At 56.9% G+C, this 24761-nt stretch overlaps 4 protein-coding genes across 7 annotated transcripts; 2 read left to right on the top strand and 2 right to left on the bottom strand.

The window, feature by feature from the left end:
- Positions 1 to 107: 107 nt before the first annotated feature.
- On the bottom strand, positions 108 to 5499 carry TOE1 (target of EGR1, exonuclease). The gene is made up of 7 exons (XM_056497165.1): positions 5190 to 5499; positions 5070 to 5110; positions 4887 to 4983; positions 4580 to 4738; positions 4034 to 4293; positions 2548 to 2719; positions 108 to 1476 (listed from the first exon to the last, which is right to left on the bottom strand). The coding sequence occupies exons 1-7, from the start codon at positions 5301 to 5303 to the stop codon at positions 685 to 687; spliced, it is 1635 nt and encodes a 544-aa protein (XP_056353140.1). The 5' UTR covers positions 5304 to 5499; the 3' UTR covers positions 108 to 684.
- A 207-nt stretch (positions 5500 to 5706) lies between these two features.
- Positions 5707 to 10823, top strand: MUTYH (mutY DNA glycosylase). 2 transcript variants are annotated; one of them, XM_056497167.1, is made up of 15 exons: positions 5707 to 5884; positions 6108 to 6241; positions 7005 to 7044; positions 7330 to 7403; positions 7525 to 7566; positions 7643 to 7714; positions 7905 to 8018; positions 8278 to 8375; positions 8630 to 8774; positions 8872 to 8947; positions 9022 to 9207; positions 9391 to 9536; positions 9741 to 9893; positions 10026 to 10076; positions 10287 to 10823. In XM_056497167.1, the coding sequence occupies exons 1-15, from the start codon at positions 5722 to 5724 to the stop codon at positions 10389 to 10391; spliced, it is 1599 nt and encodes a 532-aa protein (XP_056353142.1). In that variant the 5' UTR covers positions 5707 to 5721; the 3' UTR covers positions 10392 to 10823. The 2 variants fall into 2 exon arrangements, with proteins under 2 accessions (XP_056353142.1, XP_056353143.1); XM_056497168.1 differs by lacking the exons at positions 5707 to 5884; positions 7330 to 7403 and having other exon boundaries at positions 6112 to 6241.
- Positions 10824 to 10922: 99 nt separating this feature from the next.
- HPDL (4-hydroxyphenylpyruvate dioxygenase like) lies at positions 10923 to 14941 on the bottom strand. The gene is made up of 2 exons (XM_056497169.1): positions 14155 to 14941; positions 10923 to 13032 (listed from the first exon to the last, which is right to left on the bottom strand). Exons 1-2 carry the CDS (start codon positions 14228 to 14230, stop codon positions 11843 to 11845), a joined length of 1266 nt encoding a protein of 421 aa, XP_056353144.1. The 5' UTR covers positions 14231 to 14941; the 3' UTR covers positions 10923 to 11842.
- A 462-nt stretch (positions 14942 to 15403) lies between these two features.
- LOC130256476 (selenoprotein Pb-like) lies at positions 15404 to 18882 on the top strand. Of its 3 annotated transcripts, none has more exons than XM_056498150.1 (5): positions 15404 to 15765; positions 16468 to 16690; positions 16785 to 16997; positions 17126 to 17261; positions 17885 to 18882. In XM_056498150.1, exons 2-5 carry the CDS (start codon positions 16482 to 16484, stop codon positions 18128 to 18130), a joined length of 804 nt encoding a protein of 267 aa, XP_056354125.1. In that variant the 5' UTR covers positions 15404 to 15765; positions 16468 to 16481; the 3' UTR covers positions 18131 to 18882. The 3 variants fall into 3 exon arrangements, with proteins under 3 accessions (XP_056354125.1, XP_056354128.1, XP_056354127.1); XM_056498153.1 differs by having other exon boundaries at positions 16427 to 16690; XM_056498152.1 differs by having other exon boundaries at positions 15413 to 15760.
- The last annotated feature ends 5879 nt before the right edge of the window (positions 18883 to 24761 follow it).

The following is a 24761-nucleotide window of genomic DNA, read 5'->3' as shown; positions in this document are numbered from 1 at the left end:
ACTCAGTGCTGAGTTATACCCAAGGAAAACTGTCATGCTCAGTAAGTGTTATTTCTCTCCTGCATCTCACTGAAGAGTTCCACTATTAAATCCATGAGACTCAATGATTTCTTTTTTCCTGCTCTGTGTTACAGCACTCTGAAGAGTAGGCCATATCTTGTGATCTACCAGATAGCATGGCTTTTGATAGCAGCCTGCAGGGTACTTGCCATGGTGGCTGCTCTGTTCTAGCCCTAAATAGCCTCAGTAGCACAGGAAGCTGTGCAGTTTCTCAGGATCACGTATCTGGCTTTCAACCTCACTGCCTCTCGCCTTTGAACAAGTCTGAAGACCTGCTACGGCTTGGTTCTGCATGCAGCTAGCCAGCACTAGAATCAGCTGGCCCATTTGGGCGGAACTTTCTCCTTCCCTTTTCTCCTGTAGGGGCAAAGGTCTCATCTGTGCATGCTTTAGCCAAAGGTGCATTTCTCCCCCTTCAGCCTCATCCCTCCCGTCACATCCCAGCATGCCACTAAGGAACACGGGCAACTCCAACTGAGAGCAATTTAATCAGTCAGATGTTAAAACAGAAACAAGAAAATATGAAACCTCTTCCCTTTTAGGTTAGGTGAGTTCTTGATGGAAGAAAGAACTCCAAAACTTGGAGGAGAAAAAAAGCAGAGTTTATTGAGGAGTTCTGTAGCTCTATGCACTGTCCCAGGCCAACTTTATCTTCTCACTGTGAGCTTTGGAAGATTTAGAAAACAAGCTCTTCACTATTTGCAATGGCACTGATTTCCCACTGAGGTACAGTTTATTATGGCACTCTGGCAACCAGGGCCCTGCACCAGCGTCTGTGTTTTTTCCTTGCTTGAGCATCCAGACATAAGCCATGATGTAGCCAGTCATGAATGCATCAAAGCCAGCTCGGTGTGTGCCCCCCTGCGAAGGATGGTCGTGGCTTTCCTTCTCCTTTCCTGCAGCACCTGCTGCTTCAGTCTCAGGGGTGGCTGGGTGACTAGCCGAGCCCAACCCAGTGGGAACCTTTGACGACTTCTTCACTTGGTCACTGCCAGAGGTGTTTCCCTTTGCAGAAGAGCTCTGGGCAGCTGTTCCCTGGTCAGTTCTTTCAGTGCTCCCCAGATTCTCTTCCCAGTGTCTGGTGTCTGAGCTGACCTCTGTTTCCATGTCCATGGAGATCTCCTCCAGTGGCCTGCCCTCCCCGTTGGATGTGATCTCTGCCAGCTCTGTAGTAGCTGCAGGCTCATAGCAGCTCTGCTTCCGTGGTGGTCCTTCCTCCCCATTCTGAGCTTGCTCCATGTTTTCCCCTGAGCTTTCCTGTTGGAATGGTGTTGCAAGCACTTTCATGTTCTTCCGATGCTTCCATTTGTGCTTCCGTTTCTTTCGCTTCTCCCAAAGCTTGTCGTCCTCGTCAATGATGAGGTCAATGTTATGAGACTGTGGACACTTCACCCCTTTTGGACACCAGCCATAGGCCTAGGGAGAGACAGAGAGGTCTGTAGCATCTTACAGGTTAGAGCAGCAATCACCATAATGTGAAGTGAGCTAATTAATCCCTGCCACTGAGGGCATGTTGAAGCTGGAGCAGGAACAGTGTGCAGTTACAGCCCCCCAGCACTGGAATGCTGGTGACACACTGCACTGGGTGCAGCACACCCAGCGTATGAGGAGAAGCCAAGGAAGGTGGGTTTGTTCTATCTAGAAAAGACACAGCTAAGGGGAGAGGGATATCTACTTGGTGTCTGCAGGTACCTACAGCAGAGGTTATGGACAAGATGGAGTTAAACTCTTGTGAGAGCACATGGAGAGGGGACCTGGTAACAGTCAGGGGAAATTATGGCTAGAGATACAGGAAAACATTTTTCACATAGTGGTCACACACTGGAACAGGGACCTGGAGTTGTTTTTTAATCTCTGTCCTTACACAGTTTCAAAATTTACCAAACAAGGCTCTAAGCAACACACAGGTGGTGGTTGGATGAGAAACTTGCAGAGATTTTCCCAACCTATGTTCTGTGACAGAATGTGCAACGTGTGGAAGAGCTCCTTTTCTCCGTGAAGCACCCAAAGCCAACTATGATCTGATCAGATGGGTTCTTTGCTGCTGTAGCTGCACCAGGACAAGCTGCTCTGGATCACCCTGTGCTACAGTGTCAGAAGCTGCAGACAGGTAATAATTTTTTGTATCTAATGAAGGTAAAGGGAAGGGTAAAGGTGGCACTTCTTTCTTGTAGGACAAGCCTACAAACACAGAACTTGCAACCCCTTCCTAAGACAGCAAGGGATACTGTAACTCATACTAAATACTGTTTAGGACCATAAACTCTCTGTTGGAATCTTCCTAATGAAGCCTGTAGGATTCCCCCCTCTAAGCAGAACACCCTAATTGCCCTGTCTGTCATGAAGCCACCTGAAGCTTGAAACTGTTTCTTGCACTATGAAGCAGGTGAGGGGAAGTTACCAGGTGCTTTCCTACGACTTCTGGCTAAGCCCACATGTGCCCCTTTCCATGGAGCCAGGAAGGGAGAGGAGATTTGCGTTACTTACCGAAAATCTCTCACAGACAGGCACCTTATTCCCCCCTGCAGCACTGTGGCTTTCTTCTTCCAGAGAGCAGTAGCGGTAGTCGATGTAGCGGGACATGTTGGCGGGGTAGTTGCAGAACTCCACCATGAGGTGCTGCCCACTGGAGTCCCTCAGCTTGCAGTTCTCTCGCTTGCTGGAACAAGAGGAGCACACAGTGGGATGGGACCAGGGCATGGAGCAAACACTGCTCTCCACCAGCTCTCAACTCCATGAATTTCCTGCTCTTGAGCTGTAGCCCCAGATGCTGGAATGGAATTCAATCCTAGGAGAGCAGCTTTAGAAGTAAGTAGCTGTTTCCATGCTGATTCAAAGGTTGTTTTTTCTTATGTGCTGACATAGAGGAAGGGGAAGCAGCATGTCATCTCTGGTGAAGTTACAGGAGAAGGGGATGCATAGTTTGTTTTTTTAACTATAAAGGGCACTACAATATGTGTTTGTTTTCATAATGTTAATGGACAAGGAAAAGATGCCTCAAAACGAGATGCAGACCATCCAGCAGTCACCACCCAGGCAGGCTGAACCTGGGCAACACAGGCAACAAGGAAAGGGTTTTCATTTCATAAAAAAACCCCTGATCTCTGTTTTGTCCCAAAAGCTGGCTAAAAAGCCCAAAACCTTTGTAAAGCTCTACCTAATGACAAACATTTAAAACATTTAAGACGTCAACTTAAGTTTTTTTTTTATCTTGTCAAAACAAAGCACTGTCATGTTCTGAGAACAGCCATCTTGAATGTTTTTAGACCTGTCAAAGTGGCATTTCCTGAGATAAAACAGTCGCTAAAAATACTATTTCTCCTAAAAACAGAGCATGACTGACTTGAGCTTTACAGAGATCCCAGGGGCTTTGTCATTGCCAGGGGCTTGTTTAGATTGCGTGAGGCCAGCAGAATGTGGGGCCAGCTGCAAAGCACACATGTGTGTCCTAAACAAGAGCACAACCCTTGCTTGGAAGGAAGTGATGGGAGTCAGAGTGGCCCATGGGCATCTCGTGTGCAGGACATGTGACAGAGCTGTTCAGTGTCAAGCAGTGCAGGGAGTACCCACCCTTTAACTGCACTGTCCTTTATAAAGCATTATTATAACTAGTAGACCCTGAAGAACAGCCCTGGTTTCTTTTCTGTATGAATTCGTGCCATGACCCCGTGGCACTGCTGGACCAGAGCCAAGCAGTGACCCAATCAGATCTCAGATCAGGCCACTGTGATCAGTTTTCTACTGGCACCGGTTCTGAAGTTCTCTTTCAGCGGCTGCCCACCAAACAGGTAAGGTCTATTAAAAAACAAACCCATCCTAGAAACAGAAAAAGCACAGGGCAGAGTCACCTGAAAAGTGCCTTCAATCAGTGGCACAGTGAAAGGACACAGCCCCCTTGACTGGAAAAACAAACAGACACTGATTTCCCTTTGCCTTTCCTCCTGTAAGCTCTGAGTACCAGTGTGCTGCTCACCACTTCTTGTAGGCGTACTCCAAGTAGGACGCTACAAAGCGAGTCTCAAACTCCGAGGCGTACTTGGTGTCGTATATTCCCGCTGGGAACATCTCGGAGAGGTCGGCGGTGAAGGTGCCCAGGCTGTCCGGGAGGTGAGCATAGAAACACTGGTACAGGAACACCAGGTCGATCAGGCCGTTATGGAGAATGAGCGGCTTCTTCGCCCGGATGAGCTCCAGGAAAAGCGTCCGAACACTCAGGCTCTGGCTCTCGTTGCCCTGCATGAGGAAGGATCAGTGAGCTTGGCACCCAGACTGGCTGTCACCCTGGAGAGCCCTCAGAGCAGGATGCACTCACACAGCTATGACTTACTCTGAACAGAGACATAAACATCTGGAAAAGCAATTGCAAAGTGGCTTTAAAGCAGCAAGGAGGTGAAAGGGTAATGCTGCAAGCAAGACCCCAGTGTGCATCCACCTTCATGCAGGAGCAGGGGAAGCCAGGACACTCCCAGAAACCTGGAACAGAGCAGGCTGAGGTGCCTGAAAGGGAGTGGGTTTGTACCTTGTCGTTGCCCTTGTGGTAAGGGATCCCCTGGGAATATTGCTTGTTGAAGTCAAAGCCGTGCTGCACTAGGAACTGCACTGACTGGGGCTCGACCACATAATCCTCGGTGCAGAGCAGCGTGAGGTTGTAGATCTGGCACAGGTACGTGTTCTCGGACTGCACAAGGAGAACGTGCAAAGAACCCAGGGACACCTGTCAGAGGGAGCTGCCGGGAAAATTCCACGGGGAATTCCATCTCCCAGCGCGCCCCCGTTCCCCGAGACGGACCAAGAGAAAACGGCCGCACCACGGTTCGTGCACGCACCTTCTCCGGGAGCTGCTTGAAACAAGCGACACCGAGGGACAGGACAGAGCGCGTCCTGGCGGCGCTGCAGACGGCCTTGTACCGCTCCTCGATGCACCTGGCGGCGGGAGAACGGGCCATGAGGGGAGAGGCACCGCGCAGCCGGTACCGAGAGACGCACCCCCCGCCCCACCGGGCACTCACGGGCTCAGCAGCGACTTCCTGGCGCCGAGGCCGCTCAGCTCCTGCGGGGCGACAGATGCCGTCAGTGGCCCTTCCGGACCGGCCGCGCCCCGCCCCGCCGCCGCTCCCACCCCGGCTCACCGTGTCCACGGCCACGAAGGTGGCGGAGCGCAGCGCCAGCACCATGGACGGCCACAGCTCCGCCAGGTTGTCGCTCTGCACGTCCACCACCGGCACCCGCGCCGGGCCCGCCATGACCGCGCCCGCACGGGGCCTCCGCCGCCGCGCCTGCCCGCCGCCTGCCCGCCGCGGGCCCCGCACGCCTTACCCGCTCCGCGCCCAGCGCCGCCCGCCCTCGCGGCCGGCCCGGCTTCTGCCGGCCCCGGTGGAGTTTGTTACCGTTCTCAAAATCCGTTTTCAACCGAAATTTGGATTTAAGTCAACAGGCGTTTAGCCCGGGCAGTTCATTTGGGTCCTTCCCAAGCGGCCGCTCGGACCCGCGGAAGAAGGGGCGGGCTCCTTTTGCTCCCGGCTTGCTGATTGGCTCCAGCTCCCCGGGAGGCCCCGCCCCTCAGCTGCGTTATGAGGAAGGCTGGCATGAGCCCGGCCCGCGCACCTTCCTTCGATTGGCTGGCGGGCTGGGCCTCCACCTCTGATTGGCCCTCGCGTGGGGATGGGGCGGGAAACGTTTTCCCGGGAAAGCGCGCGCGGCGGCGGGAGCGGCTGTGCCATGAGCCCCGCGCGGGCCCAGGCGGCGACGGCGGCGCTCCGGCGGAGCGGCGGGAGCGCGGCCCCGCCCCAGGGGCGGAGCAGGAAGCGCGCGTCGCCCCGCGGAGGTGCTCGGTAGCGGGAGGGCAGGGGGAGTGTGGCGTGTTCTGTCCGGGGCACGGACAGCCAGCCCGGGCAGCCTCCGGTGCTTGCTGGGTCCTCGTAGAGCCCAGTACTCGGCGGGCGTCCACCCGGCAGCGGCTAGCTCGGGCTCCCGCCTCTGCTGCGGTTGAGCCCCGCATCCTTTCGCCGTCTCCACCGTGCGCTGACCTCTCGCCGCTCTCCTGGCAGGGGCCCCGGCTGCAGCGCCCGCTCCGCCGCCCGCCCGGCATCTCTTCAGCGACCCGGCTGAGGTCGAGGCCCTGCGCGGGAATCTGCTCGCCTGGTACGACCGATGCAAGCGGGACCTTCCCTGGAGGGCACTGGTAAGGGGAGACAGCGGGAAGCGGGGGTGGGGAACTGCTTACTGCGCCCTAAGGGAGCCTGGCTGAAGTGACCGTGGTGTTTTTCCCTATGTCATGCATCCCTACCTGCATGGAAGTGCTCCATGTCGTGGCTGTATTGTGGTGGGTGGTCTGAAGCCAGTCCCTAGGTATGAAGATTAAAAGCAGGGCATGCTTCTCAAATATACCCCTTCAAGAGGAGTACTTATCTCCAGCAAGGTTAGTCTAGCTGTGCTTTAGTGCTGTTTTGTTCCTGCCTCTATGATACCTTGTAGTAGCGAGTGCTGCATGGAGAAGGTTTCCCTTGTGTTTGTTTTAAGCCTGCGGGACGTTTTTTTCGAGCTCCTGCCTGTTCTGTGCTCAGCCTGGCAGCACTGGCTGGAAGAGTCGTTGACGTGCTGAGGGTGGGCATCAGCTTTATAGTAGTGTCTGAATGGTGGGAACTGCACAGCCCCTCTGTGGGATTTACATCTGCCTCCAATTGCTTCCTATGCAGGCAGGCTCAGGTATGGGACAGTTCTCTGTGGCATTTTGAGCTCATAAGTAACCCTCCATGTGGGACTTCATCAGCAAGAAGGTGCTTTGGCTGCCACTTCTGAGTGCTTGGAGAAGATATTTTATTTGTTTCAAATTCTATTGCAGTGTTCAAAACACACCATGGATTGTTTTATTTTACATGCAGGTCCCCTCTGTGGTGGGGTCTGTGTCACCTTGTTTCTCACACTTTATCTTCTTCCCCTTCCAGGCAGCGACGGAGCCGGATGCCGACAGACGGGGATATGCAGGTGAGGAGCAGGGACTACCATTGTGAGGTGTGGCATCCTTGGAATAAGCTGCCTGAAGTGGCCCCAAGAACCATTGATTCTCCTTGAAAGGCACTGGGGGGTTGGAGAACCCACCTTGGGCCTGGGGGAGCTCCTGTGGGACAGCATGTGGGAAAGGTGAGAAGTTGGAGGGTGTCCCATGAGCTGGATGCTGTGCAGGGTTTGCAGCCAGTGCTAATGTGGCCACAGCACAAGGTGTGGGTGGCATTGGAGCCTCTGCTCTGACCCCTGCTCTGCTCCCTGCAGTGTGGGTGTCCGAGATCATGCTCCAGCAGACACAGGTGGCCACGGTGATCGACTACTACAGCCGCTGGATGCAGGTGACTGCTCCTGACAGAGTCCTGTGCCCACAGGCTGCCCCTTTTGGAGACCTTGTCCACTGCCCGTGGCAGAGCACAGCTCTGCTTGTCCCTGAGTTGTCCCCTTCCCTCTATCCCGCAGAAGTGGCCGACGCTGCAGGCTCTGGCGCAGGCGTCCCTGGAGGTGAGCGTCGCTGGGACCGGGTGCTCTCCCTGCCCTGTGGCTCTCCATTAACACCCGGCTGTGTCTCTCGGAGCAGGAGGTGAACGAGCTGTGGGCTGGGCTTGGCTACTACTCCAGAGGGAAGCGTCTGCAGGAGGCAGCAAGGAAGGTGCTGGAGTGGGGTGGAAGGGGCATTTCTAAACCCCTCTGTGGCTGTTGGTGGCTCACATCTGCCCTGCCTCACTGGGGCTGCTGGCATGAGGCTGCAGAGGCTGGGATCCCATGTTCCCGTGGGCAAAATGGGAACCTGCACACACCCAGCCCAGCTGTTTCCCTGAGCTTGGCCCCTTCCCTGGCAGGTGGTGTCAGAGCTGGCTGGCCAGATGCCCAGGACAGCTGAGGACCTGCAGAAGCTGCTGCCGGGCGTGGGCCGATACACGGCGGGAGCCATCGCATCCATCTCATACGGGCAGGTGAGAGACACAGAGTGGACCCATCTCCTCCTCTGCTGCCCAGCCCCACTCCTAACAGGGTCCTGCTGCTGGGTCTCACAAGCCAAGGGCTCCTCAGGGTCGTGCTTGCTCTCCCTCTGCTTTGGGATGCATCTCAGCCCTCACCCAGCTTGGCCTGTGGGTTGACCTCATGTGTGTCTCTCTCCATCCTGGGAGCATCCCATCTCCCTTCTTTGTCTGGAGCATATCCCAGCATGATAATCCCAGCTCCTGGTCCCAGGCTACAGGAGTTGTGGATGGGAATGTGATCCGGGTCCTGTGCCGCCTTCGATGCATTGGTGCCGACTCCAGCAGCCCTTCTGTCATCGACCGGCTCTGGTAAGGGGAGTGCTCTGTCTGTTCAGAGCTGTGCTGGTCATGGCTAAAGGCAGGATCACTCAGGAGGCCTTGGGGAGGGAGGCAGGTGTGGAGTAAGGGAACTCTTGGGAAGCTGGTGCTGCTGGCAGTAGTAGTGAAAGGAGCTGTGTTGCCTGTGCCTACCTGGGAGCTTCCACCCAAGAGGCAAGAGGCAGGCAAAGGTCCTGGAATGTTCTCCCCAGAGATCCTCATGCCTCTCACTGCCATTTCTCCAGGGACATGGCCAATGTCCTGGTGGACAGGAGTCGCCCAGGGGATTTTAACCAGGCCTTGATGGAACTGGGGGCAACTGTGTGTGTGCCCAAGACTCCACTGTGCGGGGAGTGTCCAGTGAAGCAGCACTGCCAAGCGTGGCGCAGAGTAAGTGGTCCCAGAGTGTGGCCCTGAGGGTTTGCCATGCCTGGGGACAAGATGGGCTGGCGGATGAGCCTGTCCTCACTTCTGTCCCCCCTTGCAGGTGGAGAAGGAGCTGGCCTTCGCCTCTCAGAAGCTGTTTGGAAAATCACCCCCAGTGCCTGATGTTGAGGACTGTGGTAAGTGTGTGGGGAGATCCCTGATGTAGCTCCAGGTCTAAGCCCTGCAGCAACTGTTACACTGGTGTTTGCAGGTGTTGGGGACTGTCCCCTGTGCCCTCCAGCCACGGAGCCATGGGACAGCAGCCTGGGGGTGACCAACTTTCCCCGGAAAGCAGCAAAGAAGCCGCCACGGGCGATGCGAACGGCCACGTGTGTGCTGGAGCGGAGGGGCTGCCATGGGGCCCCAGAATACCTCATTGTGCAGAGACCCAGCTCAGGTAATGGGGCTGGGAAAGAGGGGGATGAAGGCACCACATGGCCCCTTCTCACCTGCATGAGGGATAGAGGGAGAGGCACTGGTTGCTGGGGTGGGGAAAGGAGCTCTTCGGGGCTGTGATGAGGCTCAGTGTCACTGGATGTGTCCCTTGCTGTCTTACATTTCTGTCATGGCTCCTTCTCAGGTCTCCTGGCTGGACTCTGGGAGTTCCCAAGTCTCCCACTGGCTCAAGATCTGCAAGAGGAGAAGGAGAGGGAGGAGCTGGCTGATCACCTTCAGGCCTGGATGGGGCGGCCCGTGGCAGCAAAAGGCCTGCAGTTTATTGGAGAGGTGAGCCTGGAGCTGGAGGGATGCAGTGTGAGTCCCCTGTGCTCAGCCATGGGGATGTAGCACACAGGAGAAGGGTCTCCCTTTTCCACAGTCACCCCTCCCAAGCTCTGCCCCACTCCTTAGGGCCCTGGCAGGCTTGGTGCACTTTGCATCCCACATTTCCTACCAGCTGCCCATCTCATGTGTCTTTCCATCCCCACACAGGTTATCCACATCTTCTCCCACATCCACCAGACGTATGTGGTCTATTCCCTGCACCTAGATGGGGATGTGACCCTGGACCCTGCCTTGTCCCCGTCCCGCTGGGTGACAGAGGAGGAGTTCCACACCTCAGCCGTGTCCACAGCCATGAAGAAGGTATGGGGGGGCACCGGGTCCTTCCCTCAGTTATCATGGGAAAATTCCTGGCATCCCCTCAACTTCTCTGGGCTGTTCCAGCTCCAGGACCCAGCTGCTGTTCAGCTCTGGGCTCTCTTGTTCCTCCTTCAGGTGCTGAAAGCTCACGGGAAGCAGCGCAGGAAGGAGAGCAGCCCTGTCAAGGTGAGCAGTGCTCCAGGGTGCCCGGGGCCCCAGTGCTGTGGGACAGCCTCTGGTGTGCTGTGCTGAAGCCCCCCTGGGCTTTGGGATCAGGCCAAGGAGCATCCCCAGCCTGTGGCAGGGGAGCTGGCACTGCCCCTGGGTGTCCCCAGTACCCAGAGGTGATCCCTGGACACTGTGGGGTGTGGTTGAGCCCTGCTGTGTCCCCTGCAGGGCTCCAAGCAGAAGCGGGGGGCAAAAGCCCAGGGAGCAGGCAGTGCCTGCCCTGGGACACAGCTCTCCCTCCACGCCTTTCTCCGGGCACCGACTGCCCCCTGAGGGCACTGACCTTCCTCGTGGGAGACACCAGAGCCCCTGGCTGGGGTGAGTCCTGCCTGGGGTGTGGCAGTGCTGTCCCTGTGCTGCAGCAAGCCCAGAGCACAGCACTGTAATGGTCTCCCGCTCTTCCTTTCCCCTGCCTCCTCTGTGGGCCTGGATGTGCTCACTGGTCCTGGATTAATCCTGGAGCCAGACTTGCCCTCCCTCCTTAGCTGGAGCCCTTCTGGGGCTATTTGGCCCTGTATTAGCACCACTCTGGCACTGTGGACTCAGGGCAGCAGGGGTTTCTCTCTAGCAGTGGGAAGGCTGTGGCCACATTGTTCCCACAGCCCTGTTCCCTGCCTGCATCTCATCCCCCAGCCAGTGACTGGGGATGCTGCTGTACCTTGCCTTGTTTTTACTGGACCTGAAAATAAATCTCAAGTGTGTGGGGTTTTTTAAGTGACTGCCTCTGTTGCACTGTGCTAAGCTGCGGGTGTTGGGCAGCCTGTGGTGGAATGTGAAGATGGCCAACAGGATCCTTAGATCTGGGCTGGGGAGAGCAGGATTTCTTCATAATGCACCAAGAGTCCCTTGGCTAAGCATTAACTGCTGGTGACCCCAAATAAGGCACCTGGAGATTTCCTCCTGCAAGGGCAGCAGACATCAGTCCCCAAGGGATGTGCAGCTCCTGCCCATGGGCTGCTCCTCCCATGGGCTGAACAACAGCCTCCAGGACTTTTTGTAGGGTTTGATCATCCTTTTATATTTTTTCTGTTGGGCTGCTCAGCACTGTTCATGCTAACTGTGGTGCACCCTTGCAAAGGCACAATGCTGGAGCTGGCAGGGATGGGGACAGTCCTGGTGGGGTGCCAGGGGCAATGCTCTCAATTTTAGGGACACGCCCTCTTTGAGTGATGGAAATGGCCACTTCATCCTTACCTGGCACTCAGCACATCTTAAATAGGAGGATTAAAAACCCAAAGCAGTGCTTGTAAATTAATTCTTTAATTGAGAGGAGCAAGAGGCCACCACTTGCCCCCCAGGGCTGGTCATGCTGTGGGTGGTAACTGCCAGTGAGCAGCTCCAGATTATCCACTTCCCTCAGGCAGCCCCTCATCTCTCTACATCTGGGAGTGTTTTTATGCCAGCACACTCTTGGCCATGCTGCAAGCTCAAGTCTCAATAAATTAAGATGAAACTAAGGGAGAAAGTTCTTCATGTGTGGTTGATAAATCACTGGGAACCCAGAGAGGGGGAGAAAATCCCATCCATCCTGGAGCATGCTCAGACCCCTGCTGGACTCAGCCCTGAGCATCCTGCTCCCACCCTGAGCTGGCTCTGGATTGATCTGGAGCCATCCCTTGGTCCCTGCCCACCTGGGCCAAGCCAGGGATGGGATCTCTGGTCCTTGCCTCCAGGGTTGGACTGGAGAGGATGGGGAGCTGAGGGAGGAGGACTGCAGTGTTGCACTACTGCTGCTGGTCCATGTAGACCTGCACAGCTTTCCACAGTGCCCGGATATTGCCCTCCCCGAAGCCCGGCGCTCCCCGACGGTCAATGAGCTCCAGGAAGAAGGTCTCCTCGGAGAAGAGGGGATGGGTGAAGATCTGCATCAGATATTCCTGAGCAGGGCTCTCTGTGGCATCAGTGCCCGGCTGGCCCTTGTCCCCAGGCACTGTGGTGTCCAGCAGGATGCCAAGCTCTGCCAGCATGTGGGGGTCCTGCCCCGCTCCTTGGATTTCCTCTGCTTTGCCCCCCTGGCTGTAATACGTGGTGGGGGGTGTGAAGAACCGTGCTCCCTGCTGCTGCAGAGCCCTGGTCGTGCTGACAATGTCAGTGGTGCAGAGGCCGACGTGCTGGATCCCAGCCCCGCCGTGCTGCTCCAGGAACGTGTCGACCTGGTTGGTGCCGCTCTGAGAGAGGGACTCGGCAAAGACCAGCTTGCAGCCGTGTGCTGGGGTGCCCTGGGCGCTCTGCAGTGCGAGGAGCAGCATGCCCACGCCCTGCCCGCCCAGCACATAGCCCTCAGCCGGCCTCTCCTGGGGGTTCAGCAGGAAGCGGTGGAAGCCGAAGCAGCGCTGGTACCAGTCCAGAGCCGCCCGGGCCCCGCCCCGGGGGCAGACATAGGTGATGTGGTCAAAGTGAGTGATCTTGATCCCATCCCCTGAGGCTGAGGGGGCTCCTTGGATGGGCTGGAAGCCGGGCAGGAAGGGTCCCCGGTAACAAGATCGGTCCAAAAGGGTGTGGCTGATGTTGCCCACGACAGAGCTCACCACCCCGTAGGTGACAGAACCACCGTCATCGCTCAGCTCAGTGGGCGGCACCAGCAAGGAGCAGCCCTGGCTCTGCAGCCGCTTGCAGAGCCCCGGCACGTCATCCACCTCCAGGCAGACGTTGGAGGCCGTGCCCAAGGCGGGCTGGGGATCCACGTCATAGAGGAAATCACGGGATGAGGTGCTGGCAGGTGCCAGGCGCTCGTTGACCAGGAAGATGGCAGATTCCCGTCGCAAGGCCAGCTGCCGGACACGCGGCGTCTCCCGCACGGCCACCGGCTGGAAGCGAAAGGTGTTGGCCAGGTGCTGGGCCCAGCCCTGCCTGTAGGGCAGGTGGAGGGAGATGAAGCAGGGCCGGCTCAGCGAGGCTGCCATGGCTGGGCGGGCTGCAGGGAGGACGCAGGGGATCAGGGGGGCTGCTGCCGTGGGGAAAAGTCATTCCCCCACCTTGCACAGAACCCACCTTTGTGTGTTGTGCGTTTGCAAGAACAGAGGCAAAAGTGTGTAAACTCGCAGCTTTTAAATGTGTGTATTTTAAACAAGCGAGTCTCAGGAGCCAATTTACACTTCGAAAGGGCACCCACCTTCGGCACTGGCTACAAAGAGCTGCCCAAGGATGCTGAGCCTTCCTGCCAACCCTCTACTCTGCTGCCCTGCTCCAAGCTTGAGGTTCCAGAGCAGGAATGCCCTGAGCCCTGGATGCAGCCCTGTGGGTCCCCTCTGGATCCACTGTGTCCTTTGGGAGTGCTGCAGGGAGGTCAGCGGGGATTCCCAGTGGAGGGGATGTGCAGCACGTGTAAGCAAGATTATGGGGACAAGGGTTGTGGTGGGAATGTCCTGTACCAGGAACATGGAGGTTGGACTGATAAACATGGAGCAACACAGTGGTTGCAGCTAAAAGGCTCCTGTGCTGCCCCAGTGCCTGTCAGGTGTGTCCCACGATTGGAGGGGAGCAGTGGGGTCATGACAGGCTGATGTGCCCTTCCCCTCCCCAGCAAGGACAGCGTGGAGCCACCATGCTCTCTGCAATCGTCTGGGGACAATGACCTTGCCCTAGGGGCACAGAGGAGGGACACTTCGGGAAAGTGACCTCCTTCCCCACTCATCCAAATATCTGCGATGCTCAAGGGGGAAAAAAGACCTGCCCAAAACCCCAATCGGCATCACCTCTCCAGAGCACCCACTGAGGTTTCCTGATCCCATGGCATGCACGAGCCGCCCTGGCCAGACTCCACAGGGGCGCAGTAGGCTGGGGGCCACACGCCTACTGAAAAATTCCCTTTCACCGGCCCGCTGGAAGGGGCTGTGTGCACCGAGCTCTCCCTGCTCCTTCCCACCAGCCCAGGGCGCACGGACCGTGTGGGGCCTCGCTGAGCACATGGGCAGGGGCCGGGCTCCGTCCGTCCGGCCCCGCTCCCCGCTGCGCCCCGCGGCACCGGCGCGCTCCCCGCCCCGCTCCCGCCGCCCCGCGCCCGCGCCCGCCCCGCCACCCCCGTGCCCCCGCTCACCGGGGCCAAGGCTGCGGGCGAAGGGGACGCGGGGCGGGGCAGCTCGGGGGCGGTTCAGTTCGCTGCTCCCCGGCATGCACCAGGCACGGCGCGCCGGGCACGGCGCCGGCTCTGCCCGGGCGCTGCGGAGCGCTCCCGGCGGGGGCCGGGCACAGCCGGCTGGCACACGGGGAACGCGCCGCTTCCTGCAGGGACCGGGCACAGCCGGCTGGCACACGGGGAACGCGCCGCTCCCTGCGGGGACCGGGCACAGCCGGGCCGGCACACCGAGAACGCGCCGCTCCCTGCCGGTGCCGCAGTTCGTACCGAGCCCGGCGCTGCCGGGCTGCGCTTGCGGGAGGAAAAGCTGCCCAGGCTGGAAACCGCAGACACGGCGGCTCGGGATGAGCCAAGGGAAGAGGGAAGCGGGAAGCCCCTGCCAGGCAGTGGTGGGGCTTCCTGGGACACAGCTTGTGTCTGTGCAGGGTCATTCCCTGCCAGCCCGAGTCTCAGGACATGAACAGGGGAAACGTGTCCCTGCTGAGTGCTGGGCACCTCACGGTGTCCGGGGTACCCAGTGGGGGGTGGTGACAGCTCTGCGGAAAGTGTCAATCACAAGGGACTGTTCACCGATCTAACTCACGGCCCCGCATCCTTGCAGACACCTCTGGGCCCCTCCAGCCCCTCAGCAGCGATCCCGTGCTGTTTTCAAACGAATCCACCCTCTATGTGTGTCTGGGATCATGTTCTGCCCCCTCCGTGACTGTGGCTGCTGCCCTTCCCCTGCCTTATCATGTTTTTGTACAGATCCCAGGTACAATAAACTGCTCAAATATTTGCAGAGATGTCCTTGTGCTGCCAGAGTGGTGAACTCCTCGTTTGGTTGGGGGGTGGAATCCAGTGTCGCTGTGATTTCCCAAGGAAACACCGACACCACCACAGCCCCACTAGTGTGGGCCGGACAGGAGGCATGGAACTGGACACCGGGGAATTGCTGTGGGGCCAAGCTTAGCCTGAGAACAGCCCAGAGACAGCCTGAGACAAGAGAACAGCCCAGAGACAGCCTGAGACAAAAGAACAGCCCAGCTTTTGGGATGACACCCCACAGGGCAGGGAGCTCCAGCAGCCCGGTGTGGGAAGGAGGCACCAGCTCTGCAGGGTAACACAGACTGCACTGGTGTCTCCTGTGGGACATTGTGCAGGGATGGCGCTGTTCGAGGTTACCCCACAGTCCAGCAACCTTTTGGTGCAAGCAGTGTCCTTGGCAACGCCCCTTGCCCTCCTGTGCCGGGCAGTTTTGGAGCCGCTGTGTCCATCTCTCCCCTGCAGCACTGCTTGTCACCCTCCGGCGTCAGCCCGGCACCAGGCACCGCTTTGCTCCAGCTCGGGCTGGGCTGTGGCAGCAGCACCCCGAGGCCACATGGCACCGACGGGGACAGTGCTTGCCTTGTCGCTGTCCCCTCGAGGCAGGCGGCAGTGACCGGGGCGCAGTCCCCACTCCAGCCAGGCTCTTCTCCTCCCTCCTGGGCGGGGAGAGTGGACAGGAGATAAAAGGGGGACCAGGGCCAGCTGGAAGTTGCTGAAAGCTGCTGGGGCCGGGAGCGAGGGAGGACGGCAGCGAGGAGAAGTGCGGTATCGAGGGCTCGTTCTCGCGGAGAGAGGGCTGGGGAGGGGGGCACATTCGCCCTGACCAGATCCTGCATCTCCCTGCTCCCTCCCCAGATCATCCCCCCCAGACCCATATCCTCCCCCTTGCCCTTTAAGTGTGCTGGATATTAGAGGGATGGGGAATATCCTGGGGTTTGGGGGGCTGTTGGAGTACAGGGCTTCAGGCAGATGTCAGGACTCAAGAACTTTAAAGGCTCTGTGTACCCCCAAAGCACTTCGTGGGGCATCAAGGACTCTCAAGGTGACCTGAAGGTGAAACCACCTCTGCCCCAGTGACTGCTCACCGGCAGCTGAAATGATGAGGGCTGTATCCCTGCTCCCTTCTGCGGGAAATACAGAGCTCTCTGGAGCTGGATTTGTTTTGTGGGATCAGAGAAGGGGAGAAGGCCCATGGGAGGAGGGGCACCTTCATCTCTTGAGATGTGGGGTGGGTGTTCACTGCCAGAGGAGAACAGGATGCTGTGGCACTGGGTGCCCACAAAAGGAGCCAAATTTCCCACCTCATTCCCCTTTCCCTGCCCCCTGGGGTGGGGGTCCTGGCTCCCAGTGCCAGGATCAGGCCAGCACTGCCCACAGTCCTGGTCTGCCCTGGAGCAGGGTGCAGTGAAGTATTTTGGGTTTGCAGTGGATCTGGGAGGAGAGTAACAGGCCGTGTGCCCCTGCCAGGGCCGGGGTCCAGGATGGGGCTGCTGGTGCTGGCCCTGGCCACCTGGCTGGGGCTGGGGCTGGCCTCAGCCTCCCAGGAGGCGGCCAACAGCAGCCGGATCTGCCAGGAGGCACCGGCGTGGACCATCAATGGCTCGAGCCCGATGGAGGGGGCGGCCGGGCAGGTGACGGTGGTGGCGCTGCTGAAGGCCAGCTGACAGTTCTGCCTGAGGCAGGCCCACAGGTGAGCGCCGCTCCCCTCCCCAGAGCAATCCCCAACACCTCGGGGCCGTAGGGCGGCCCCGGCCCGGCAGCGCTCCCAGCGGCTCCCTCCGCAGCCTCGGGGGCCTGCGGGAGCGGCTGGCCCGGCAGGGCACGGCCCATGTCCGCTACATGATCGTCAACGAGAAGGCGCCGCTGTCCCGCGCCATGCTGCCCGAGCTGCAGCGCCATGCCCCGCCCGGCGTGCCCGTCCTCCAGCCCGAGCAGGGCGACCCCGACGTCTGGCAGGTCCTGGGGGGTGACAAGGACGACTTCCTTGTTTATGACCGGTGAGTGATCGCCTGAGGCTTTTCCCGGCGTTGCAGAGCGTTTGATGGCTTCCAAAATGTCCCCTCGTGGCCGGGCTGGGGGGATTCCAAAGCCGCGTCCTGAGCCAGGCCGTGACTTCTCCCCTCAGATGTGGCCGCCTGGCTTTCCACATCCAGCTGCCCTTCAGCTTCCTCCACTTCCCCTATGTGGAGGCAGCCATCCGCTACAGCCACATCAAGGACTTCTGTGGCAACTGCTCCTTCTACCCCAACACCACCCAGGAGGTAAGAGCTGGAATGCTCGCTGGAGCCGGGATCCCTTCTGTCCTTCAGCGCTGCACATCAGCGAAAACAATCTTATCTCAGCGTTGGGGATGGGCTCTAGATTGGCAGCTGCCCTCAGATGTGTTTGAGAGGGAAGGTGATGAAAGGTCTGGAATAAGGGCACTTAAATAGGTCAGAGCTTTCCGGTTGAAAAGGAATTGACTAAAGGGATCATATCCCATGTCTGGGAATGCTAACTAGAACTGTTCCAATATAACAAAGGGCAGGCAGTGGATGCAGAGGTGGCAAGCTCAGAGCAAAGAAAAGGGTGTAGCTCTGAGCTTGGCAGGTGATTAGTCACTTCCCAGGAAAAAAGTACATGCAGAAATACTAAAAGTGAATTCCCATTTCTGGACCACAGAGAGCTTGAGCCAAGGGACACAAGTGTAGAGGCTTGTGCCCTGTGTGCTCCAGCTTCTCCCTGTGCCCTGGGTCAGGGCTGGAGAGCATTTTCTCTGACCCACAGTTTTCTGTAGGATGCTGCTGGTCTGCCTTCTTCTCAGTTCACAGCTGTGCTCCCAGGCTTTCTACAGGGCTCTGTGGGCATTCACATACCACACCAGCTCTTGTGTTACTTTTCTCAGTCTAACAGTACCATGGAGGTCCCTGCAACCCCAAGCTCACTTCCTGAACACGAGGGGATGGAATCAGAGACCCCCATCCACCAGCACAAGCCCCTCCATCCTCACCACCATCACGAGGTCAGCAGTGAGAGAGATACAAACCCAAGTGAAGACCACAAACCTGCTACCCATGCTCACCACCACCATGGAGACCATGGCCAGCTCCATCACAAGGGGAAGAAGCAGAAGGAGGGGGATGAGCATTAAACCAGGCTGGGCAGCCTTGCAGAAACCAGTAGTGTGCAGATGACCCCAACTCACTTCACAGAAGCATGGAAGGACTGGCTTTGGGCTGCTGGTCACCAGCAGTGCTGGTTTAACAACTCCCTCCAGCATACCCCATTGTGGGTTGCACTCCTACGCTGTGATAGGGATGGAAATTCCCCTTGGACCCTGCTCAGTGCTGCATTTTCAGCCCCAGAGCTCAGTTCTGAGCCTTCATCTGCCACCGCCTGCCTTTCTGTGCTCAATGAAGCCTGCTGTGCAAACCAGGAGGTCCCTGGTCACTGCTGGCTGACACTGCACAGAGCAGCAGGGCGGGCGTGGAGGGGCCAGAGCTGGGATGGGAGCAGCACTGCTGGCATCCTCTGCCCATCCAGACACTCCTGGTGTGCTGGAATCCCTGCGTTTCCTGGCCAGGGAGCGAGGGGAGGGACAGGGTGTGCCCCGCAGGACATGGTCCCAGGGGACTGAGGGCACAAGGAGCAGTGGGATGTCGCAGGTCCCCGTGGTCCAGACCCTGTAGCCCCAGAGCTGTCACAGCCTGCGCACCCCGCAGACCGTGCACACGGGTATGTGCAGTGGTGGCGGGTGGCCGCAAGATGGTGGCCTTGTCCCCTCTTGGAGACCCAGGGCTGCATGCAATGGGCACGGCCTGAGGAGGACAGGGTGAGGATCCCGAGGTCTTTCCTGGGGGCAGCGTGGATATCCGGAGTACGAATAAAACCTCTGTGAAGTGACCACTGCTCAGTCTGGCTCTGGTGGGCCCGGGGGAGCGGGTCTTGCTCAGCGCTGGGCTGTGCTCTGTGCACAGGGAAGGACACAGGGCTGGGTGTAGACCCCATGATGCAGCAGCTGGGCATGATTTACATCCCCTGAGCAGGAGCTGAGGTAAAGGGGTTGAAGACTTCTCTTCAGTCTTCTTCAAGAGAAGACTCCATCTCTTCCTATCTTGTAGCTTCCTCCCAGGATGGGAGCACAGAACATAAACACTGCGCTAGTTGGAGGACGTTTGGCTCAGCACATCCATACCTGGCTTGTAGGTGTGATGTTGGGGTGCCTGCCCCAAGCTGCTGCAGGTTCCCACATGCAGTCCAAAGTCACTGTGGGCATTTTGTCCCCAGCACACATACCAGTCCCCATTGCAGGCACATCGTGGGGCTCTCCAGCTCTCAGGTAGATGGGTGCTGTACCCCTGGCAGCTGTCACCGCTGCCTGCAGCTTGGGGTACCCCAGGCCTGTCTCTGCCTTTTACTCCAGCTCCATCCATCATCCCACACAGCCTTACTCAGTGTCTCTCCAGGCCCTGCAGCCAGAGTGGGGAGCAAAGAGGTGTTTTTCTGCTCAGTGTTTTCACGGTGCTGTGTCCTGGTCCTGTGTCCTGTCTCTGCTGGAGGATGCTCTGCACAGTGATGGGGGCAAGAACCAGGGTGAAAAGGTGCTCACAGGGATGAGAGCAATGGGATCAGATGTGTCTTTCTCACTAGCCAAGCTCTCCCATGGGGTGCTGGCTGAGACCCTGTTCCCCCTCCTCCATCTCTCCTCCCCCTTCCTCCTCTACCTGCTCCCAGTAGCCTGCAAGGGCACCTCTGTCTGCTGCTCCTGCCATCAATATTGAGGTTATCTTTTTCTTCTGGCAGCTGCTGTAATTGAAACAAAGCAGGCCGGGCCTCACGGGCTCGGCTCCTCTCGCTCATTTTGCCGGTGCTGCTGAGACAACTAATTCATCTTATCGATGCATGGTTGGCCTCTTTTCCACCAGATCCAGGCAGAGCAGTCTCCCTGCCACAGCTGGTAGGAGCAGACTGTGTTCCTGTGGCGTGCTGCTGGGTGCTGCTCTTATCCAGCCTCTGGTCCTTGGCTTGCCTCAGCTGGGTGCTGGCCACCAGCAGAAGATGCCAGGGGAGCCAGTCAGGGGAAGACGTGCAGATTGGAAGGATGGTGATGACTTTTGTCAATTTCTTTTGCCTTCTGATGCATTATCAGCAGTTGTATTAAATTCCACATCCTTTCCTTGTGCAGCTCCTGAAGGTGTCCCTGCCAAGGAGGTGACAGGTGATGAGTGGGGCATACATGGATTTGCATTCCCTCACTGATGACCAGTGCTGCAATTAGCCATGGCAGAGAGAGGGATCCCATCTGGTGCTGGATGTGTAGTCCAGTGCTACCATTTGGGTACCTCCCAGCAGACAAATTTCTGGCCCTGAAAGCTTGGGTGGGCATTTTGCTTTGTGTAGAGACACTGAGGTGTGGGAAAGAGCTGTGACATTGTTTGGGTGAAGTCCTTTATGACTGAGTAGGGGCAAGGCTTTAGAGTGAAACTGATCCTATATCATATTATTGTCCAAAGACTGGAAGGGTTTGGGGTGCCATGCTTGGGACCCTTATGACAGGATTTACCCCTGAAAGATGCCAGAAACCTGGAGCTCTACAAATCCTGTGCCAGTGTCTAGTCCTGCGATGCTGAGGGAGAGCTTTGCTCTGGGTGAGGTGGAGAGGTGTTTTGGGGGAGGAAGCAGGCTCTCTACATCACCAATGTCTTGGAGAGTGATGGCATAAATAGAGTCAGAGAGCTCCAAGGAATCCTCAGCGGTTGTGGGGCTGGCTCAGCTGGGGGGTCAAGGCCTGAAAACAAGGGCTGACTTCAGGTTCTGGCAGTGCTGCTCCTGTTATCTGTGGCACCCTGTGGTACCCTGTATCTCCAGGGCACCACCCTGGAGGAGGGTGCACCATGGTACCCTGGTACCCATGTCTGTGGCACCACCCTGGAGGAGGACAAATGTCAGCTTCACATCACATGAAGGCTTGGCCCTGTATGCTGCTCCTACTGAGGGCCAGGCAGATCCTCTCGGGAAAGGAGGAACAGCCAGTCCTAATGTCAACAGAGGCCTCTTGTGCAGCGATGCTGTGTCAAGAAGAGGAATGGGTCCCTCCTCCTCCGCCCATTCATCTGGCAGCCGGGGTTGGCGTGCTGCCAAGCCAGGCTGCTTTGGAAACATTTCATTGAGGAGGCAGCTGAGCCTAGGAAAACAGAATGAAAATATACAGAGGGATCACTGTTGTTAGGCAAAATAAATGCAGGCGGCTGCATTTCTGTCCCCCAAATCCAGCCCAGCCGGGCCTCTCTGGCTTCTATGGGGTCAGGGTGGCTGCTGCTGCCTGGGGATGGCATCTCCATTGTGGGTTAGGAACTGGGGAATGAGGCCTGGGGAGATCATCTGTGGCTTTGGCCAACTTGCTGATGACCCTGGTGAAGAGGCCCAGATTCATCTTGGCGTAGTGCTGGCCAAGGAGATGAGACAGAGCAGAGAAACAGCAGCAGGGATGAGCCAGCAGCAGTGACTCGTGGTCCCTGCGTGGCCACCAGAGCAGGAGGGTTGATGGGAGTGATACAGGGGCTGCAGAAGTGACTCAGATTTTGGCCACGTTCATTCCCATCTCCCTCTTCAGCATCAACCATGGGACCAGGCTGGGCAGGAGGCCCCCAGCAGGACAGAGTCCAATCCCTGGGTTTTCAAAGCCCAGTTGCTTGGCATACCCCATCTTCTGTCTGCAGAGGGAGAGCAGAGTCATCCCAAAGCAGTCCTCAGGGACAGAGAGTGGAGGTGCCTCTCTGACTTCTGAGCAAAGCTGCTTACAACAGGTTTGCCTTTTCTGTTGTTTCCTCCTATAACCTCTCTCCTTCCTCCAAAGGCCTTCAAACCACTCCATGGCCACTTGATGACCTACGAGAGATGCATCCCAGATCTTTCCCTCCCTCCTGGGGGTCTGGAGTGATTAGAGGGAGGCAGAGCTGGAGCCCCAGCCCCATGGAATACCAAGGCTCTCACCCCTGCATAGCTTTCTGCGGCTTCACCTCCTCTCTTTGTCCATCCAGCACAGTCTGGTTCTGTTATTTACAGCTTAGATAGGGGGTTGAAAGAGCCCAGTGTGAGCAGAAGAAGCCCAACCCACACTCTGGGAGAGATACATTTCACCAGCCTAGCTCATGCATGGATTTGCAGTACAGGCAGGTGCCCAGGGCTGAGACTGGATCTTGCCCTGGTCCTTGTGTTTGTAGGAGCTTTGCTAAGATTCAGGCTCCCCTCCCGTCCTCCTGCCAGGAAAGCAGACAGCAAGATATTCCTTTTCTGCCATGTGAGGAGTGATTCACCTTGTGTCTCTCCACACACCTCTCCTGGAGACAGGTTGGGTGTGATGCTGGGCTCCCAAATCCCGCTGCTGGGAGCAGCCTGGGATGATGGCAGATGTGACAGTGATGGCCCTCATGTCACCTGGGGAACCACAGCTTGGTAGAGCTGCCAAAATGCCTGACTCCAACTTCCCATCCAGCTGAACCCTGTGATCTACTCATGTTCCAAAGCCAGGGAAGACCTCATACTAAAGGCTAACAGAAGCATTGTTTACCCCTTGTTTTGCCATAATTTTTTCATACTCCTGTAGCCTGAAAAAAAATGATTCCCTGTTTATTTTAGCATCCCTAATTAAGGGGAAAGAACTTCAGTGGCTGAAAGGGGGAGATGGTGGCCCAAGAGGGTCAGTTTCTGCTGAGCTCAGCCCTGAGACAGTCAGCCTGGCCAGGATGGACATCTCTCCAGTGCAGGACTGAGTAACTTTCTGGAGCACTCTGCGCTTTTAGACTCCATTCTGGAGAGGTGGCTGTTCCTCCTGGAAGCCAAGGGTCTTCACCCAGTGGCTGCTCTGTGCTTAATTGCTGCCTGCACAGCAAATGCATTTGCTGGAAGGGTGCTGAAATCTCTGTGGCAAGACAGAGGCTCAGCACTTTGCTAATCTTACAGGGGCTGGGGGTAGGCAGCCCTGGCAAGCCAGAGATGTAATGTCATGTGTGGGGGAAAGAGGGAACAACAGCTTATGACAGCCAGAAGTCTGTGCCTGGGGGTGTCTGGGTCTGCATCATCCCAGCCTGAGCAACCACAGGGACACACAGGCAAGTAGAGCTGTTCCTGGATCAACATGAGGGTGAGAACAGCCATCCCACACTTGATCTTGGAATTCAGCCTGAGCTTAGAGAGGGGAGATGGTACTTTCAGTCCTTGCATTTCTCTTTTGAGTACACAGACAATTGCAGTCACACCTGAAGGAGGTCTTTGAGCTTGTCAGTTCTGGAAAGTTTCATAAAATAACTGGCTGGCTAGCAAAAAGCCACTTTATTAGAGTCCCTGCTGGAAGAGGAGAACAGCAATAACTCAGCGCTAATGAATCAGTGGAGAATCCACAGGGGATTTGAACAGTTTGACAGCAAAAAGCTCCAACTCCAGTCTATGCTTTGTTGGAGACCTTACTAGGCACTGGAAAATCTAAAAATGGTCCTAAACTCCATGGGCAACCAAATCAAGGTGGCCCCCCTCTTGCTTGCAAGGCCAAATATTTCATAAGACAATGCTCTCTATCTCTTCCTGGACAGTGGATCTATGGGGGTACTGAGGAATAACTATCCTGGCCAATAGATTCCTCTGCTCCCAAGTTAAGGCAGTTACTCCCTGTGTGCTTTCCCTTCTGCCTCTGCTCTGACCAGCATCAGCAACATAGGGAAGGCAGAAACAGCCACACTTCCAGTGAGTGCTGTACAATGGAGGCTGTAGCAGGGAGCTTGGCTGCTGATAAGCCTATCTTTACTGCTTTGGAGCAGCAAATCCTCTGGGTGGCTGGAGCAGGAGCTTGGTGTCTGCCTGCACTCTACTACTCTGTTCCTTTCCCATCATTAATTTGCCATAAAGCTTCTTCTGCCCTTGTGTATCCTCATCTGTCACCACAGGACTTCCCTGGTGCTCCCTGGGCCTTGCAAAGCTCTGCTGCCATCTCTAAAGGCTCTAAAGGCAGTGTCGCTTGTGTTACATGGGCACAGCATTGACTGTTGGGAGTCAAAGCAATGTCAAAGCAGCATGGGAGCATCCAAGAGAGGGAAAGATACTCAGAGAATGGCAGTCTTTCTGCTGAGGATGGGGTTTGGGCATGATGGGGAGAGAGGAGAGCAGCTACATGAAGGTGTGCAGCTGGGAGCAGCCAAGGAGATGACATCCCTTTGGGCTGAGATGTGGCACCAGCCATCACTTACCTTGGCTGCCATAAAACAAAGCACAGGTGTCAGGAAGTCCACAGAGGCATCTCATCAGCAGCCTTGTCCTTTCTCCTTTTTATAGCCCTCGAGTTTAATTTCTAGGAAGATGAAAGCAATTTTCTTACTCCACAGCACCTGCACCTTAAAGCTGAACTTCTGATTGAGCTGGCACCCAAAGAATTTCCAAGGATACTGCATTGCACTGCTGCCTGACTGTGGTCTAGAGCCCCTGGGACTCCAGCCTCTTTGGTCACTCAATTTTCTAGCCAGGGATTCAAAATAAAATATTTCCTGGAGCCAGCAGGACAAATCAGCATTTGGTGGATAACACCAGTGATCAGGCCAGAAGAGCTGGAATCGGTGGGTTGCAGCACGGGCAGACCCTGACCAAACAGTCTTGAAAGCAGGAGGGGAACCAGGGCTGCCAGTGGTAGAGGCTCAGCAAATGGCCGGGCTCAGGAAAGCGTGCAGTGAATTATTGATGTACCTGGTTCCAGGCTCTGAATGAGCAGCATCAGGGGCTGGGCAGGAGGCTGACAT

Source organism: Oenanthe melanoleuca, chromosome 8 (assembly GCF_029582105.1).
Source record: "Oenanthe melanoleuca isolate GR-GAL-2019-014 chromosome 8, OMel1.0, whole genome shotgun sequence".
NCBI classification, from domain to species: domain Eukaryota; kingdom Metazoa; phylum Chordata; class Aves; order Passeriformes; family Muscicapidae; genus Oenanthe; species Oenanthe melanoleuca.
Note: the sequence above shows the minus strand (reverse complement) of the source record. Positions and strands in the feature narration are given on the sequence as shown.